General features: G+C 33.2%; 1 protein-coding gene across 1 annotated transcript in view; it reads right to left on the bottom strand.

The window, feature by feature from the left end:
* COL5A2 (collagen type V alpha 2 chain) overlaps positions 1–20,084 on the bottom strand; it is a 163,204-nt gene that overhangs the window by 84,954 nt on the left and 58,166 nt on the right. The window contains exons 2-3 of the mRNA XM_036881678.2: positions 7,607–7,831; positions 3,742–3,755 (exon numbers count right to left, since the gene is read on the bottom strand). Coding sequence (XP_036737573.2) covers positions 3,742–3,755; positions 7,607–7,831 — 239 coding nt within the window. The remainder of the gene's footprint in view (positions 1–3,741; positions 3,756–7,606; positions 7,832–20,084) is intronic.

Here is a 20,084-nt window from a genome sequence, read left to right as displayed (position 1 = left end):
AACCCAAGAACTGAAAAAAAAGAGAAAATCCAAAAATTTGGGTTCATTTGAAATTTCACACTCATATTACCTGCCACTTAAGTTTTTAGTAACTGATTAGATGCCTTTCCTAAACTGCTTGCCACTCTTTTTTAAATCTCATAGAAGAATCTGAGAAATAACAAGAGATAAGTGGTCTCATCTTTCAAAGAAATGAAAGAAAAAAAGAAAACAAAAGATGTATAGTATTAGGGGATGCTCTGTATCTGAGGAAAATCTAGAAAAAATATTAATTGAATAAGAATATAAAAATAACACAAGACACTATCATAATTTAAAGTCAGGCAATTTAATTGTATTTTCTAAAAGATGTAGCAAACACAACAGATGTCGATGGAATTTCTTTTGATTCTTAGAACTTTAGATTCTCAAAAATTGTATTCTCATAGCAAGATGTCAAGGACATATGTTAAATAATATTGGATGAATCATACCTTTTTATACCTCTATTTTACCACATGTTTACTTGTACTATTTATTTCAAAATTTTTCTTCCAACAGATTTTGTTGTCTCCCAGGTTATGATCATGTCTACTTTATATCCTTAATTTGACACACAAAAGTTCTTAATAACTCCTTACTGAACATATTAAATTTTATTAATACTTTATGAAATGATGCTTTTTACTTGGCAACTGCAGAGGATGAGTACATTAAACATATCCAAAATGTAGAAAAACCAAGGTAGTAAATTCTATTTAATTTCTCCCTTCACATGTGTTTTTTGTTTATCTGATTATAAAAATAATATGAGTTCATAGTAAGGAATTCTGAAAATAAGTGAAACTTAGAAAAGAAATTAAATATTGTTCTCAACACCCAGGAGATAACCACTATTAACACTGTGGCCCTCAGCTTTCTGAAGTGTACCTGAACTTGGTTTTCCTAATGACTCAGTATTTTACTCCTAGATTTTGTTTTCATTTTTTATAATTAAAAATAACATTACAATGAATATCCTTATTTATAAATGTTTGTGAAGTAGCTTTAATTAATGCCTTATGATTTATCTCTATAAGTTAGAGTTGTGAATTAAAGATCATACATTTTTTAAGGTTGTTGATATAGATCATCAAATTGTTCTTCTGAAAAGCACAATCCAATTATATTCTTCTAGTAGTATCTAACACCTGACAAAACTTTTTAAAGTGAAATTTTTTTAATTATCTTGATAGACTTAATGATAGACTCAATGGCAGAACAATATCCTGATCATACTTGCTGATCCTTGCTAAATTAGGCAATACTCTGGAAGTCAGGAACAAAAGAGAATTAAGAAGTGGGAAATAGCTCCCCAGAAGCAGGAGCGAGCTCTCTATAGGTAAGTTCAAGGTGTAACCCAAGAGGCTAAATAACATCCTACCAGAAGACTAAAGGAAGAAGGGATCAATCAACACACAGAGAGCAAAGCAGAACCGGCTTATTTCTGCATTTCCACACATGCCAACTTCTACACTGGGTCTTTTCATTTTTAATATAACATGAAAGTCATCAGAATTTTAAGAGCTACTAAGAGCTTGCTTTGAGACTCTGAAAGAACTTGAATTGTTTAGAAAGGGTATATAAATCTGTGTCTGATACAAAAAGGTCTTTATGAGAATTATGCTAGGAAAAAAAGTTCCTTTCTGGAACATATGTAGAAAAAACAGTAAAATGGGAGATGAAATTATTTCAGCCAAAATGAGAAAAATAGAAAAGCCTGCTAAGAATGTTGGTGAAATCTCCCCACTAAGAGACAAGCTATCAAAATGCTGACTTTGTTCTTTGTAGTTAGGAGAATGGAATCTACTTCAATCTTTCTTAGCTAAATTGTAGATTTTTCATATCTTCTTATGAACTTCCTATTGTTCCACAATACTTGATATGGGACTAAGTGCTCCATTATCAAGTTCTGCTAATAAATTTTTCTAATGACTCTAATGACACTTCTTTTGGAAGGAAGCCACAAATGTAAATATTCGTTGCTTTTGTTAATAAGGGCTTTGAATCAGTTAATTTTTGTGAAATGATGATTTATCTAAATTTACTAGATTTGATTTTCATACCAATAGGGAAACATAAAATTCAAATATTCAGATTCAGATGTGAGTTACAGTTTGAGTTCACTTCTTGTCGGTTACTATGCACTGAATGCCACATGGACATGCTTCACTTCCACAGGATGTTGTTACCATGGAGGCAGTCAGTGTTTTCCCACCATTGCATCATCAGTGGCATTTGCCTCATAAAGGGATACAACAAAATCTTAATAATGATTTTGGGGTTAATATAAATGAATGAATAAACTATAAACAAATACAAATCAATTTTTATATAAACCAAGCACAAAATGCATTTTTATAACATTACTCTGCTCTCATAGTTCTGATGACACCTGATAGAAAACAACAGGGTCATGAAGATAGTGGCACCGGGCATGCTGAATTGGCAGCTGCTTTGAGTATGTCCTCCTGGCTGTCCAACAATGCCTTTGGAAAAAGGTGGTAAACTAAATGACACAGCTTAACCGTTGTCCCTCAGTTAGTGGGGTGATTACTAACTAAATTTAACTGTTTATTTCATAACATAATGTGTGAAATTATCTTTCTGTATACCAACCTGTCTGTCTAGTTTGTTTGAGGCCTATACTCAAACTTTTAAGTTTCAGCATTTTTCTAGCTCTTAGATATAAATTGAATGTGAGCTGGTATTTGTAGTCTTCCTCCTTTAATATATATTCAAATAAATACCTTCAGTGATATGTATTCCAGATAAGACAAATGTATGGTATTGACCTCTGAACAAAAAAGTATAAAAAAGGGTCAGGACTTTGCCCTGACAGCATCACATATATTTGCCACGCAGGTACAGTGTTGCCTTCTCTGATTACCTGAGTATTGCTTTACTGCAGTCTCAGTGTAGGCAAAAGCAAAGACAATTTAAATTCACTGGTAATCAGTCTAATATCTGCCATGAAATTTGGAATGACTGCTTATTTCCACTCTTGATCCCTGTGCCCACCCCATCTGGATAAGACTGAAGCAAATGCCACAGTTTTCAAGAAAACCAGAAAAGTGAGAACATTCCAAGGGGATGGAATTCTCTTCACGTAGTGGAAGCCCGTGTCTAGTGGCTAACGTGGCCAGCTGTACCAGGGCCATGGCTCTGTGTCCATGTTCCACTGTCCTGTTGAGTGTAAGGCTTGTCTCTGACACTAACTCTTAGGCTCCTTGAAGGTGGGGAAGGAGGGAGGAGGAGAGTTGATGTGTTTGGTAAAATATTAGATTAGTTCTTTTAATTGAATCTTTACTTCCCAACCAATGGAAGAGGGACCACAACACAATCAAGGCAGAACTAACACTATTTCTTCCTTCCTTCTTTCCTTCTTTCTTCCAATTAGAAAGTTACTGCACTTCCTATATGTATAAAGTATATACTAAGTACTGTGATTAATGTAAGTAATTCAGAGGTTACTTTGATGCAATCTCAATTCCTAAGGGATTCCCAACCTCCTGGAATAAATATCTATAAACAAAAATTAACAAAATGAATAAAATAGATGTGTCTGTAATCTATAAGCAGAGTGGGCTCATATACTTATATTTTTATTATACTTTCTACTTATTAAAAGGCTTTCAAACACTTCAAAGCCAAGTTCTGCTTGGATATCATTAGAATGAAAAAGCAATTTAACAAAAATGAAACAATGCAAATAAAACTTACCTTTCTTCCTCTACCTATAAAAAGAAAAGAATAAATATGTTAAATAAGTTATTCTATGGAGAAATGGTTATTGAGAGGCTCTTAAATATTTATTTTCCATAATGGGTTCTTTTGGGACTCAAAATTTAACTTAAAAAGATTTCACTATCACTGAAAGAATTTAGTTGTTTTGGATCAATATTTCTGTAAGAAGCAAAATTATATACTCCTTTGGAAAATTCTGAAAAAATAGATTTGAAAAATTATTTGAGTGTTCTTCACATCATTCTTTTAGCATTTGAAGTTCATTAAATTATAAAATCAACTCAAAATAATAATGAATTGTCTTCAATCAATATTTTCTATTTTTGTTTCTAATACTTTTTTGAGTAGGCTATTCATTCACATGGTTAGAAAACAAAAGTATATTAAAGGTATACAATTATACAGTGAAAAAATCTCCTTCTGTCTTGTCCCCTTTCTCTTATTTCCCACATTTCAACCATTATGGGAGGCCACTACTATTGATATTCTTAATATTAGTCTTTGTAACCAAGAACATAATAGGACATTTTATTTTTTAAAGTCCTCAGTTGAGTTAGTACTGTTTTAAAGTTTTTTTTGGATTAATCGTGTACATTTGTGTGTTAAGTTTATCCTTAGACCCTTTAACCTACCTGTTGTAAATGAGGTATTTTATATTCCCATGATTTATCTTGTGAAGTAATTATCTGTAACTTGTTAATTTTACATTGCACTGTTTTGCTAAATTATTTTATTTTTGTAAATTTTTTTACTCTACTCAATTATATTTTCTGCAAATTAATCATTTTGCCTCCTCTTTTCTAATTTCTAAACCTCTAACTTCTTTATCTTGTCTCATTGTTTGTGTGGGTACAGTCAATAAGTTGAACCGTAGTGGTAATGTTGGATAATCACATTCTATTTCTGCACTTGAAAGGATGCTTTTAATATTAAATATAGTGAAGCTTTTAAGCTGAGGTGTAAAAAGGAGCCTCATTATTTTATTCTTTTATGGTCTTTGTTTTCATTTGATCATTTTTTCTTTATTATTTCTTATCTTGTGGTTAACTTACTTTGCTGTTTTTCTGTAGAACCATCTTTTGAATATACTTATTATTTCTCCTATATTTGAGTTTTCTCACTTATCAATTTGTTTTATCTTTATGAATTTCTTCTGCTTATTTTCAATTTTGTTGTTTTTCTAATTTTTTATATGGATGCTACATGCACATATTTTTATTCTTTCTTTTTTTATTTATTTTAGCATATTTCTATGAATATTTTATTAACTTTTAAGAGGTGTTTCACCTTGTTTCTAAGAATTTGTATTATTTGGTGTTAATTCTTTTAATGTTTAAGAAATTTCATATATTGGCTCTACTATTTGTCTTAACATTATTCTTTTATTATATCACAGACCTACATTTATTTAGATAGTTTCTATTGGTTCCATTAAACTGAAAAATGATAATTTTAATTGCACACTTCCTATTTTTTCCCTGAGCCCCACCCTTCTTCCAGCACTCAGTTTTAGGCAAGTAAATGTCCTTTCTTAGCATTTATCTTTGTACTGTAAAATGTGCTAATACTTTTTCTACATGATTTGTCAGCTTTGAATGATATTCTTTGATTTATACCTCTTAAAGATAAGGAATTAGCAAATTCAACTCTATTTTACCACTTTTTGTGGTCATCTTCTTTCATATGTATCAGTGGTATTATTTCTAAAGTGTCAGATTCAATAAAATTTACATTTCACTCTGTCATCCTAAATAGCACTTGTAGTTTAGACTTATTCTAGAATTAAATTTATCAATGCTCACATTAGTTCTTTGACAGTTTCCCCAATTAACTCTTGATTGTCTTGAGTTTGTTCCATAGATTCCCTAAGAAGTTTATGTAAACACTTCAGAGTCCCTGTGTATTCAAATTTTTATATAGATTTATACTTGAAGGAGAGAATGGATTTATATTTAAACTTTGGGTTACATGTTTCTGAAACATGTAGATATTGCTTCATCTCTTACGGCATTGGGTGCTACTATGGAGAAATCTGTGACTAATCTGAATATTTTTCTCCTTAGAATTTACCTATTCTTTTTCCATGAGTTTCCAAAAGATTCTTTCTTTCTCTTTAAAATTTAATAACTTTACAATACATGCTCTCTATTGACTCTTTGTCACTTTTTTCAGATACATGGTTTCTCTTTTCAATATCAAAATTTTAATTTTACTTCAGAAAAGTTTTCTTATATCACTATTTGTTCTCTTCCACTGTATTTATTTTTTCTTTGAGTTCTCTTCTTCAGGACTATGCTTTACCTGTCTTCTACATCAATTATTTTATTTCAAATCCTTTTCACTTATTTTATTTACTTATTTTGCTTTTCTCATTTCTGTTTTCCATATTTCTTATTATATTTCCTGCAGTACCGATTCTCTTGTGCTCCTTTCTATTTTATCTTCACTTTGCTATGATGTTTTCGGTTTTCCTTCTACTTCTTTCCTAATCATAACCATGACTATTACTACTACTTCTTTGTATTTCTAATGTATGGCTTTCTTTCTCAGAGGCAATTATTTCACTAAGTTTTACTTTGTCTATGGTAAATGGTCAGAATTTGTATCTGTTCTGTGGTAATGTATTTACTAGTGCATTCTTTATCTCATAAACTTAGCTAAACTCTCCTACCTTTTCTCTTAGAGTCTCCTTGAGTCAATGTTATTGCCAGCTTATCTTCCTATTATTCATCTTGGAATGAATTGGGCTTTCCTAAACTAGCTACTTGCAGGAGATTGTGCATATTGCTCTGTTTTCTCATATTTGCCACCATTGTTCCAATGACTAATTACTTATTCCCCCAGGTTTAATTTTACTTCATTCCGAGAGCTACTTTTCAGATTATATCTGCATTGGGTAGCACATAGCTATTTTTTTTTAATTCTTCCTAATGCATCTTCCTTATCATTACTCAAAATTGAATTTAGGTATTTATTCAAGGCACATGTTTACTGCTGAGTGATATCCAAGAGGAGAATTGGTAAATTGCTGCTACGTTTCCATGAATATACTGTTGACTACTTCATTATATTTGTTGTTATTTGCAATGGTATTTTTTAGGGAAAAAATAAAGCCTTGAAACTGTCCTGACAATAATACCTTTAAGACTCCATTCATGACTAGCAAGATAACAAAAAAGTTTAATATTAATCTTACCTGGTTCATTAAAACACATAAATATGAAGTTGTTTCTGTTATATGTCTCTTTAACATAGGTACGCAAATACATAGTTTATATTAAACACAGATGTTTTTCTCCAAAAAATATTTTTAAAACCAGTAATTTTTATCATTTTTTCCAGGAAATCCATTCCATTCTTTTGTTTTTCTTATAAGCAATATTAAAAGCATTTTGCATTTATAAGCTAATGTAATAGAGGGTACTCTGGCACTAAATTACATGAGAAATAACTATTTCATTTCCAAGGGCAAAGTTTGCATCAGAGAAGATAAGTGTGTTTTCTAGAACTTTTCTTGGATATTAATGGACTTCAAAGGAAACCAGCAAAATCTTGGAGGCATCCAGCATGGATAGGGGAACAGATGACTATCTTATGCAGTACAAGAAATTCTCAAATTAGACATAACAACTCAAAATTAGCATAAGCTTTCCATTTTTTAAGAAGACAGGAAATTACTGTCTCCTTAACTGTTTAAAGTGAATGAGTGAAATCATTAACTCCAAAGGCCACTGAGTAGTGGCTTAATTATTCTCTTATTATATCTGAGAACAAAAAAAAACACTGCAATTTTAAAGATGAGTCATTGGGTCAATTCTGAGTCTGCCTTAAGCTTTCTTACCAAAATTGGTATTTCCACCACCAGTTGCATGTGGGCAGACAGGACAGCACTCCCCAGGAGGAGTTACAGGGTCAGCACATTCAAGTACATCCTGGCACTGTATCTTGTCACAAAGAATGGCTCCATTGTCACAGACACAGATCTGGCAAGGGGCAGGTTTCCAAATATCCCTGTTTAAGTACATCTGACCATTCTGAGTGCAGGCTATTTCTTCATCGTATCCTTCTAGAATAAGAAGAAAAACAGGAGGTTAGTAACTGAAAATTTCAGAATCTGGTAAATATTTAAGAAGGTGAGTCATCTTGTGGGTTCTCAAAATTCTGGGCTAAGCAGTAGCCTACTAAGGAGGTGAAACACAGATGAAATTACTTCATTTAGTATTTACATACAAAACAATATGTAATTCAAAATAAAGTGATTATGATATTTATATCCTAACATGATAAGGGAAGGAAAAATAAGTGATCCAAAGCAGCTATAATCAGAGAATGCTTCCCAGAAGATTCCAGTTTTCAAGGTATAAATCACCAAACATAGGAAGGTCAGTAAAGAGGGATAAAAATAAAACATTACAAATGTGGAAAAAAAGAATGGTTCAAATGAGAATACATAATGTCAGTTTGGTGAAACCTATGTGACTCTCAACTCACTAGAACCTTTGGTAAAAGTTTAAATCTCACAACAGAAGATCATCTGTATTCACATACCATGAAGAAAAACTTTTTAAAAAGTTTATGAGTTTATTAAAATTAGTTTTAAACATAAGGTAAAAAAAAAGAACAACAGTGACTCATTTCATGGACTAGATTTCCCAAACTAAAGATGGTAACTAAATTGTAATGGAAATGTGAAGCTTATGTGTCAATGCATTAACTATCTTTGCATCAAAATTAATCAAGGAAAGCCATGACCAAAAACAATATGGTAAGCTACTATATATATCTGCCAAAACTTTTCTACATTTAGATAAAAATTTAATACAGATTTGAAAAATACGTACACACATTTGCACACATAGTAATAGCAATTCTATTATATATTTACTATAAAAAACACATGTATTGCATCTTTAATTTTGTGGTTTTAAGAAACAATGTCATAGTATTTGAAAACATAATGTGAGTCATATCATCCTTGCTTAATTCCTTCAGAAGCTTCCTAATTACTTAAATTCAAAACTCCTTTTTAAAGCCCAAAGGCCCTCCCTCTCAGTCCTTGCACAACTTTATCCTTCAGCCTGGTACTACCTTCACTCTTGCCTCTCAAGCTCTCAGAGACCCCTATTGTCACCTGCCCCCATAATTCTTCTCTGACTACTCTGTAAAGTAGAATTCACAGAACTTTCTAAAAAAGTCATTCATCCATCCATTCATTTTGAATTCTATGCAAGGTAATTAAACAGTTACTAAAATGTGAACAGATAAGGCAAGAATCACTGCCATCACAAAATTTATTACAATTAGTATTGCTATCTTTGTTTTTATTTATTTTTCTTATCTCTGTTACTAGACACTAAATTGCATGAATTTAAGGACTAATGTACAGTGTATCTTGTTCACCATGATTATTTATAAATCTTGACACCATACCTTGCATAGAGCTGACATTCAACAAATACTTAATAAATAAACGAATCAATCTAAATTGTGGTTCACTAATTTAACTGCACCAGCATTAACTTTGTACTTCACAAAATTAAAAATAATGCATTTTAAATTAGTTATGAAAGAATTTATCATTTATACATATAAATATTCTCAAATTATAATACACAGGTACAGAGATAATACATAACTACAGATGAAAATGATTTCAATTTATGATGAACACATTGACCACAAAAAGTCTATCTTTTTAACTTTAGTAAGTTTTTCTTGGATATTATTTTTTTCACTGCTCTATGGAATACTTTGCTTCACATATTTAGTCTTTCATCAGAGACATTTAGCAAATGGAAAATTGCTCTCAGAGCATGACACCATATTCTGTTTAAGTACATCTGACCATTGTTATTTATAAGAAGAGCACTAAGTTTCATCTTCATCAAAGGACATTAATCACATAATACATAGCTAATCAACAAAAAAATTGGCTCTATATACCTGCTGCTATTATAGGTATTTTATATTTTTTGAAGAATAGTTGACATGCAATATTGTACTAGTTTCAGGTAACCAGCACAGTGATTCAGTATTTACATATATTATGAAATGGTCACCACAATAAGTCTAGTTACCTTCTGTCACCATGCAAAGTTGTTATAATAGTATAGACATATGCTGTACATTCCATTCCCATGTCTTATTGATTTTATAATGAAGGATTGTACCTCTTAAATGCCTTCACCTTTTTTCATCCATCCCATCAGGCCTCCCCTCTGGCAATCATCAATTTGCTCTCTGTACCAATGCATCTATTTCTGTTTCATTTGCCTTGTTTTTGGATTACACATATAAGTAAAATCATATGGTATTTTTCTTTCTCTGTCTGACATATTTCACTTAGCATAATACCCTCTAGGTCCATCCTTTATCACAAATGGAAAGAGTTTATTCCTTTTTATGGCTGAGTAGTATTCCATTGTGTGTGTGTGTGTGTGTGTGTGTGTGTGTGTGTGTGTGTGTGTGTGTACACACTACATCTGTTTTATCCATTTATCTATCAAGGAACAATTAGGTTGCTTCCATATCTTGGCTACTGTGAACGATGCTGCATAGGGAGCATGTATCTTTTCAAAATAGTGTTTTCAATTTTTTGGATGGATACCTAGAAGTGGAATTATTGGATCTTATGGTAGCTTTATTTTTAATTTTTTAAGAAACCCCAATACTGTTTTTAGTGGCTCCACCAATTTACATTGCCACCAATAGTGAACAAGAGTTCCCTTCACTCCACATCCTCACCAACACTTACTGTCTTTTCAATACTGGTCGTTTTGACTGATGTGAAGTGAGATCGCATTGTAGTTTTGATTTGCATTTTCCTTGATGGTTAGTGATACTGAGTCATCTGCTCATGTGTCTGTCAGCCATCTGTACGTCTTCTTTGGAAAAATGTTTATTCAGGTCCTTTGCTCACTTTTAATCAGATTGTTTGTCTTTTGGATATTGTGTTTTATGAGTTCATTATAGTTTTAGGGTGTTAACCCCTTAATGGATGTATCATTTGTGAATATCTTCTCTCATTCAATGATTTGTCTTTCCATTTTTTTATGATTTCCTTTGCTGTGTGAATGCTTTTTAGTTAGATGTTGTCCCACTTGTTTATTTTTACTTTTGTCATCCTTGCCTATGGAGATAGATCCAAAAAAATATTGCTAAGACGAATGTCAAAGAGCTCACTGCCTATGCTTCTTTTCTAGGAGTTCTATGATGTCCATTCTTATATTTAAGTGTTTCATCTTTTTTGAGTTTATTTTTGTATATAGGGTAAGAAAGTAGTTCAGTTTCATTCTTTTGGATATGACTGTCCAGTTTTCTCAACACCGTTTATTGAAGAGGCTGTCTTTTGCCCATTGTATAGGCTTGCCTCCTTTGTTGTTGCTCAATTGAACCATATAAGCATGAGTTTATGTCTGGGCTGTTTATTCTGTTCAATTGATCAGTGGATCTGTTTTTGTGCCTACCATAGGCATTGATGAACAAAGAAGAAAATAGAACTCCTGCTTAAATATGCTTTTCTGCAGGACTATTTTGAAAAAAAATTTTTTAATTTGTACATCAAATAATCAGTGTTACTTTTAGGTGAACAGTTACTTTGAAACAATGTAGCTCCATGATGAAAATTTCCATAAAACACAACTTTATATAGGCTTACAGCCACAGTCCATTGAAAAATTCTATTAAGTAAATAAATTAAGAGTCAGTTTGTTCATTAAATTTTATGATTGAGAAATATCCAGTCATGAGAACCATATGCCATTGGTTGAAAATGAGATTCACTATTAGTTCAACTAGCTTGCTTCTTCCTTCCCACAGGCTGGGGACAAAAATGTCCCTACATATTTACTGAGTGTTAAGTGCATCTTCATCTAGTAATGCATGTGCAAAATATTGGAAGTATATGTGTTCTGTATTCATAAGTATATATTATTATTGTGAAGTAGATATTTTCTTGGGTGAACTAGGTCTTAATTGCACCAAGGAAACAATTAGATATGTAGAAATACAGAATATGAAAACAATAAAAAAATGACATGCAATAATGTTATTGATTAAATAGCATTAAAATGTGTGAGACTTTTCAGGGGTGAGCTATTCTATTTCCTGCAGCTCCTTCATAGTTAGAAGAAAAAGAGACATCTCTTTCAGTCTTGTGTTATATCATAGAAGATCCATTTCTTCCTGAAAGTTGAAGACAGCATGACCTCAATCTAAGGGGCAAAGAAGTGGGCCAATGTATTACTTTCTTTAAATAACAATGTTAAAAGTTAGTTTTATATTCTGAGTCATCACTGGTCCTTTTCCCTTAAGAATTTATAATTAAATTTAAGATGATATGGAAAGTTAGTTGGAATGCTTCTAAATGTCAAGGAGATAAAAACCACATTTGCTGCTAAACCTTGCTTTCTCCTCCCTTGCCCAAGAATCCCTACACATCACAGAGGGCACAAAAGCTCAGTGAACTTTCATTGTTCATGTCTGAATGAAAGACATAGACAAAGAAACACTGGGTAGAAAATACAGGGTATCTTGTAGTTCTCCAGTTTGTACATGGTAGTTGTGCACCTTATGATTAAGTTGTCCCTTCTGTTTTCTACATAGATTTTTACTTATATGAAAAGTAAATAGCAAAATTATAGCCAATCTACAGTAAAGTTGTCATAACATATTTTATCATTTGACAATATTATAAAAAGATATGAATTTTCATATGATATTATGAGAGGTTCAATACTGTCCTCCTGATTCCTCTAGCCAGATCATGAGATTAACCAAAGTTGATATTAACCTTGATCTAAGGACTAGAACTTAAAACAATTAGTAGTCTTAAAGTATGTGGGTAAACAAATATTTTTCATAAATCTGAACAAGAATTCTAAAATCACAATTCTAAAATCACAAGAATTCTAAAATCACACTTGTACTTTTGCTATCTATGTTTCTGTAGCTTTCCTAAAATAGAGGACTGGTAGATATCTGGCAGTATTGTTAATATTTTGTAATCTTCCATTAAGGATGCCACTTCCAAAAATTTCATCTCCAAGCTACAGAATTCTTTTATCCTCACCAAATGTTCCAACAAATTGATCCAATCCATTATGAAGCAGTCACCACCGATGTCCTAGTCCTAACTTCTTAAAGACAAGATGCATTTTATCTGACCTCATTCTATTCAAGAGTAACTCGGTTGTTCTGTTTCTCACATATCCTCACAGATTTCTTTTCTCATAAATTTTATGTGCTTTTACATTTATTTGTAAGAGTTCAGGCCTTACTCACTAGATGGCAGACCAAATCCACCTTCTTATTTTAATAGACATTCGAAACTCAGTCTTTAGAACTCTTCTGGACAACTATGGGCCGCACCCCAGGTTTTCCTTTATATAACTTTACTTGGGCAAAAAAGCCTGCTTGCAAGTGGCTGTATTGAAACCTTTCACCAGGAGAGATAATGATTCCATTTGTATATTATTGTATCTTAAATTATTTGTATATTAATATTGTTATTAAATTAGGACTTTGAAAAAATATATGAAATATATGAAATAGAAGTCCCTGTGCCTATGCTGGACATTCCCTAGATGCTGATATTCTTCCTTGCAAAAAACAATGTTGAGTGCTCACATGTCACAAAAATTTTAAATGTCTTATTTAGACATAAGTGTTTGTTCAGATCATTTTCCCCCACTGGACTGTGAACAACTTGGGGGCCAAATCTGTGTTCATCTCAGTAACCTTCACGCCACCCATCAGTCTTCGATAAATGTATTTGCTACATGGGTGAATGGATGAGTGACTAAAGGAAGGAACTAGTTCACTGATGTATGTACTAAAAAGATAGCCCAAGAAGCTCTCTTTCCTCCCTCCCTAAGTTCTCAGACAGGGTGTGCAATTAGGACCCCTATTTTAATGAAAGCAAAATAGGTCACTTGACAGTTCTGCCACATGTGTCCCTGACATCTAGACCTCTGTGTGGCCAGAAAGGGAGAAGACTGTGTCAGTCACAGCAGCTTATATTTTGGAATAAATTTCAAAGTTATAGAAGCCCTTCAGTCTTTCTGACCCAGCTGGCCTGGTCCCTTCTGGGATTATGAAGCTCTGCACTAACATTACTTAAAGTTTTGCTAACTGTAAAAGTCTCTGAAGGACTAGAATCATGACCCTGGTGTCCGTCATGAATCAGGCAGAGAATGCCTCCTGGGACTGAGGAGGCAGCAGGACAACAGCCTGCATGTCCCTCAGGACCAGACCACAGCTGCCGCCTTCGCTGATGCACAGCCTGGCCCCAGTTGCTGGATTTGCTTCTGGGGAGTCTTCCAAGGAAATCCTTCCCTGCCTTCTGCTTCAGGTCACTCTTTACCATCAACTGAGAGAGACAAAGAGGTTAGAATACTCAGCTCTTCCTTTAGACTCTCTGAGCAAATGCCAACAATTCCACATTCATCATATGTCTTTCCTCATCTGATCTCTAACATTTAAAAAATCAGATACCTATGAAGCTACCAGTTGAGGTGGATCTGTTGCATACTTTGACAGTATTTTCCACCTCAGCATCCGTGAAAGGTGTGTGGAGAGGTAAGTATCAAGCAGGCCTGTGGAGTTTTTCATCTTTTGTTCTTCAATCCACTATAGAATTTCACTTTCCAATAAGCCCTCCAAATTAAATCTTTTTTTCAGGATGGTTATTCAAATTATTACTTTTCTTGTGCCTTCTTTCTCTCTTTTATAGTACCAGCTGAACAAAAATAGACATTCAAAGATGATTGAGCTGAGTTAAATTCCACTAAGGACAATCATGCTTTATATTCCAAAGCAATATAATAACAATTAATTTTGAAAATTATCTTGAAATCTGAGAAAGTAAAAAGGAGGTAACTCATACACAATATTTCAGTGGAGCATACAAATAAAATGAGATTAGGTGAACTGTCTACAAAGGTAGGTAGTTTCTTAAGTGCAACCAATAAACATTTCTCAATCTCATAGACAAAGGCTTTTCAGTTAACTAGTAAAACTGCTGTTTTTACTTTACTCAAAATGGAAAAAATGAAAAGGAAAATCTCTCATGTTAGGTACTACTTAAGTTTCTTTCCATGTATCATCAAGAAATCTAAATGGTTGTGGCCAAAATGTGAAACTAAAACTACACGCACTGCACATGCAATGGTCATCCAGAATTTTGTCTGGAAAACCAAGTTTCAGTCTGCTAATGCATTTGACATAGATTTTTTTTTCCCTCCAAACACATGGCTCAAATTATTGAATAGCTGTAAAAATACCAAAAACAAAACTGGGCCTGCCTTACTCTGAACACACTGAAAACTTCAGTAGTAATTTCTAGAGCAAACTCTACTCCTATTCTAAAATGTTATTCCTTAATGAATAAATTAAAGACAATCTGTGCTATGCCAAAAGTGTCTGCCTACCTAAATGCACAAACAGTTTTGAACTGTTTTTAATGCAGTCTGTCTGACTAATCTCTCCCAGCATGATGGTGCTTCAAATAAAGAAGAGAACCAAAACTGCCTAACTGTTTCTCTTCCAAATGGGTGGTATCATGGCTTTTACATAGAGTGGGAGATAAATTAAGTAAATAATAAACTCTGAGCAATATATTGTACTCACATTCCAGATATCCTTCAGAATTTCCTTCAAATCTCAGCTTATATGTCACCTTCGCCATGAAGCCTACTCTGACCACCTTACAAAAAAAGTGAAAATTATGACACACCCTTGTCACTCTCAATCCTTCAAGTCCTGTTTTTTTTTTTCTTTTAATGTTCTCATCTGGAGCCTATCAGATTGTTTTATTTATAATGTTTATTGTTTGTCTCCCCACAATAGAATTATAACTTTAAAAAGATGGATATTACTTTTCTGGCTTGTCCATTGATGTAACCCCATATCTGAATATAGTGTCAGGATCATAGTAGATGTTCAGTAAGTATCTGGTGAATTAATTTGTTGAATATGAGTTGTTTGTGTTAGCAGCTTTGTATGGTCGAGCTGTTCTGTAATACTCAATAGTATACAAAACAGAACTAATTGTTAAGAGCACTAAGGAAGAGATTCCAGGCCATATTGGATGTAAAATTATTTTGATCTTGGGTTTATTACAAAACTTTTAGAAAAGCCTCACTTTTCCTTGCTATTCAAATGTGAGCCATACCTACAGGGATTTAAAATACATTTTAAATGGTACATAGGCATACCTACAGGATTTCAAAATGGCATTGTGAATATCATATATTTGTATTATTTATTCCAGATATTATATTCTGAAAAAAGCATATATTTTTATTCATGTTTATAACTAAAAAGAGTTATTTTTATATTTTAAGAGACTACTAAGTATGAGATACTCAAATGGGCATAAAATTAACTATTTTATGTGATCAGACATTTTTAGAATCATCTCAACTCTGTATTTTACAATTTCTTTGCTGGTGCATTTTGCTTTCTTTTTGAAATTTTCCTGATACAGAAGAACATTTAGGCCTCTAGAGAAAATCCAGACATTGTAGTCAATTTATTCCTTCTAATTCATTCTTTGTTAACTCAGTTAAATCACTGCCCTTGCCCGAAGCTGAAATTTATTTTACAATCAGCTAAACATCCCACAGTTCTCAATGGCTTCTTGATCCCATTCATTTCACTACCAAGGATTCTAAAATATTTTGAAGGGTCTAAAGGGCATCCACATGGGCTGTCTCTTTTTGCACTATTCCCCTTGGAGCTCACTTCTGGAGGCACAAGGGCTTTCATACTTTTATCCACTTGGGTATATTTAGGGATATGAACTAATACCCATACTACTCAGCTCGGTCCTGAACTAACCGGGTTTATGTCTACTTTGTAGCTATTAAAAATCAGAAAGTGATTTCACTTAAGCACAGAAATGAAAATGGATCTTACCCTTCTTTCTGGCATTCCTTACCAAATTGCTTCCAAAGCAGATAATAGATTCTTTAAAATAAGACTAAAGCCATTATTTCAGAATCTACATCCATCTCGTTATCTTCCTGTTCGGTTTATCTTCTGTGACACACGTTCCTATTCACACAGAGGCCACCTTAAGTGTTACAGAGTTAAGGTCAAGCCTCAATAGGTACCAAATCATGACAACAGACAAATGTAATAATTTGGGAATTATATGTAATATTTGGGAAAAGAAAGAGAAGCTGTCGCCTTTACTAGGAAGTTACATTATTAACTTTCTAGATGCACAGCAAAGCTATTCATCGGGAAATATCTGTGCCTACATAGGGAACAATGCACAAGAAAAGCAGAGAGACATGAGGAGTAGTAGGGGATGGAAAGGAGACAGAGGGCAAGGGGAAGACCACTGAGAAGACCAGCAATCGAGACAATCATTTTCTTCTCCCATATACTTTTACTAAATCAAGAGAGATTTTCAAGTTTCTTTAGCAAATATAGAACTAATTAGGGGTATTTCCTTATTCTATGGTTGGATAAGAAAAATCCAAAAGATGAAATTCAAGATTTTGACCTATAAATTCACGTGCTTCTGAGAGTTTATTTTCCTTAATAAGTAAATGAACAGAAGACAAGTTAAAACACCCTTATATAGACGAAATGTGAGCATGGGCAAGCTTTATTAAAAATTCAAAAGCTTTAAATGATTAATATTATTCAAAATGATTCCTTTCAGTTTTGTTTTAACTTGAATTCATATTTTAATTTCTGTTTCATTCATATTTTAATTTCTTAAAACATGGTAACTATGAAGAAAATAGATACAAAGGAGAGAACACTTGTTATTTTCTTAAAATAGCTGTGGGAAGATTTTGTTTTTAAAAGCTTTCGTGTTTGTTCAATCCTAAATAGCTATGGGACACTTATTTTGTGCTAACACAATGGTAGCAGGTGCTGAGATCAAAGGAGAAGAATATAGAGGATTTGCTAATTTGTGGAGTGTAAAATTTAGTGAATAAAAAGATATATTACCTAGGCCGTTTCCTCTATTTTGTAAAGGAAAAGGGTGCCGCAGTGTCTCTACTTAGTAATCTATAAGTAAAGATAAAATGTAAGACTTCACTCTTAGGTGAAATTAAATATGCTAGGACATCACAAATAAATATGCTAGGTGAACAAACTGCTGCTAAAAGTTAACCTAAATAAATTAGTCAATGTGGTAAAGGAATGGAGGCATTATTTAATCCATTTAGTCAATATTTATTTATCCAGCAAATGTTATTGAATGCTTGTCTAGTGTAAGATCACACTCTGGGTCATGGAATGGACATTTGGAGCATAGCTTCCTTGCCCAAAACAGTCAAACTATAGAGAAGGCGCAAAAAGTAATGAAACTTTCTTGTAGGAGAAAAATAAGTTTGCACATGTATGTATTTCAGTAGCACACTCTGGGAAATTTGCATACACATTGAAATTTTGTAAACTCAATTGTATTTTTCTAATTAACTTAATGAGTCCTGGGTCTTTATAAATTATTGGTCCTTATCCTGGAAATCTTTCTGTGTGTTTTGAAAGGCCTTTGCCTAATGCCATTTATTTTATTAACTAGAACTAATTCTCAGGAATATCACCCTGAGGATTTTCTAGAATCTGAAACAGAAACAACCTACAGTCATTTTGGAGATAAAAGGTAGGTTTTAAAAGCAGGCTTTAAATAAGCCAGAGAAAGAAATACAGAGTTCCAAATGGCACTTAATCATCTTAAGAGTAGATTTATCACTCCTTTGATTGTCCTTCAGTGACCTCTTGGTAATGAAATATTTTTAAAACTCTAGGACAGTCTGAATGTCTATCAGTAAGAGAGAGGAAACAAACGTGCACACTACCCGAGGAGCCCTAACAGTATACAGTGCAACAGCAAGGCCACAGTTTCATGATTCCCTGCGTGGGTTTCAGCCCTCCTTAGATGTTTTGATTGTCCAATAACTTTGGCATTCAGAGTGGTTTAAATGATAAAGTAAATACGCTTACTCTTGAAGCAAACATCAAAATGACAAAATGTATGCACTTGGGAACTATTTATTCAACAAATATGTATTATCTATCTGTTATTTTGCCAAGCATTGGGAATACAGAGGTAATAGGATGGATTTCTCCCTGTCCTTAAAGAGCTTACAGACTAGTGAGGAAACCTGTTCAACAATAGACTAGTTGGACACAGTTTTTTCATTATAAAACTAGATGCAAGCCCAGGTTGCTGCAGGAATACTTAGGAGAGACACTCCACCTACATGGAGGTCAGAGAAGTCAAGTTTTGAGATTCAAGTTCTGTAATTTCCTTTTTCCTTTAATTTAATACTTTTTTTTTTTAGAGTTTCTTTTTTCTTTTTAGTGAGAAATCTAAGATGCAAAGTGGTTTCTTCCAAAAATACACTTCCAAGCTGAATAATATTGTCACCCCTGGCTCATTGCTGGTAACTGGCAATGGACTCCTCTCTGCCAATTGGCCAGGATGGGTCCGAAGGAACACAAACACTTCCTCTCATTTAGTACTTACTATTTTCATTTCTTTGCCATCTCTTCTCTTGCCTGAGGGTAAAACAACAGCACTCTTGTCTCTAAACCTCCTGATGCCTCCATAAGTAGGTGTGTTAGAGGGGTTGGTGTGCAGCTCGTCAGTCTGTGGAGCTGACCAGCAGTACAGAAGCCAGGACACTGGCGCACAGCAACATGGGAGGAATCAGTTGCCACAATGACTAAGTCTGGCAATGCTGTGATGAACTACAAATGTGCTCTTCCAGGTCCAGCTCCACAGCCATTTGGAAATCGAGCAAAGCTGAATTTAAACACCATTTTTCAAATTTAGATAGAGATTTCTGGATTGTACTGCTTGACATTTTAGGGAGTCAAAAATAGTTGTATTGCATAATATCTAGTTTGACAGACACTGAATTTTGTTCGTGGATGCTAGTTTGTAATTTATAAAACAGTGCAAAATAAGGATCAAATACTTAGCAAATCCATTCATATCCATTTTCATAGATTACTTAAGTATTTATCAAAGTCTACTCTATGTTTGACTATATCCCGTGACAAAGAGGTACAAAAGTAAAAGACACACAAACTACTCCAGAAGAGCTTTTAGTTGAGGAACTAATAAAGAAGTTTATAAGATAAATACAATAATACAGGTAATTACTGACAATCTAAATAAAAAGTATCTTCTATCTAGTTATTTCCCCAATGAACACAATTAGTCAAGGTAGCAAATCATATATGTAAGATGCTAGGTTTGAGGAATTACGTATGAGAAATCTGAAAAGATGGGATCACTATGAGCAAAGTTATCTTAAGAGGAGTGAATAGAAATGGGTTCTAAA

Source organism: Manis pentadactyla, chromosome 6, assembly GCF_030020395.1.
Source record: "Manis pentadactyla isolate mManPen7 chromosome 6, mManPen7.hap1, whole genome shotgun sequence".
Lineage (NCBI taxonomy): Eukaryota > Metazoa > Chordata > Mammalia > Pholidota > Manidae > Manis > Manis pentadactyla.
Note: the sequence above shows the minus strand (reverse complement) of the source record. Positions and strands in the feature narration are given on the sequence as shown.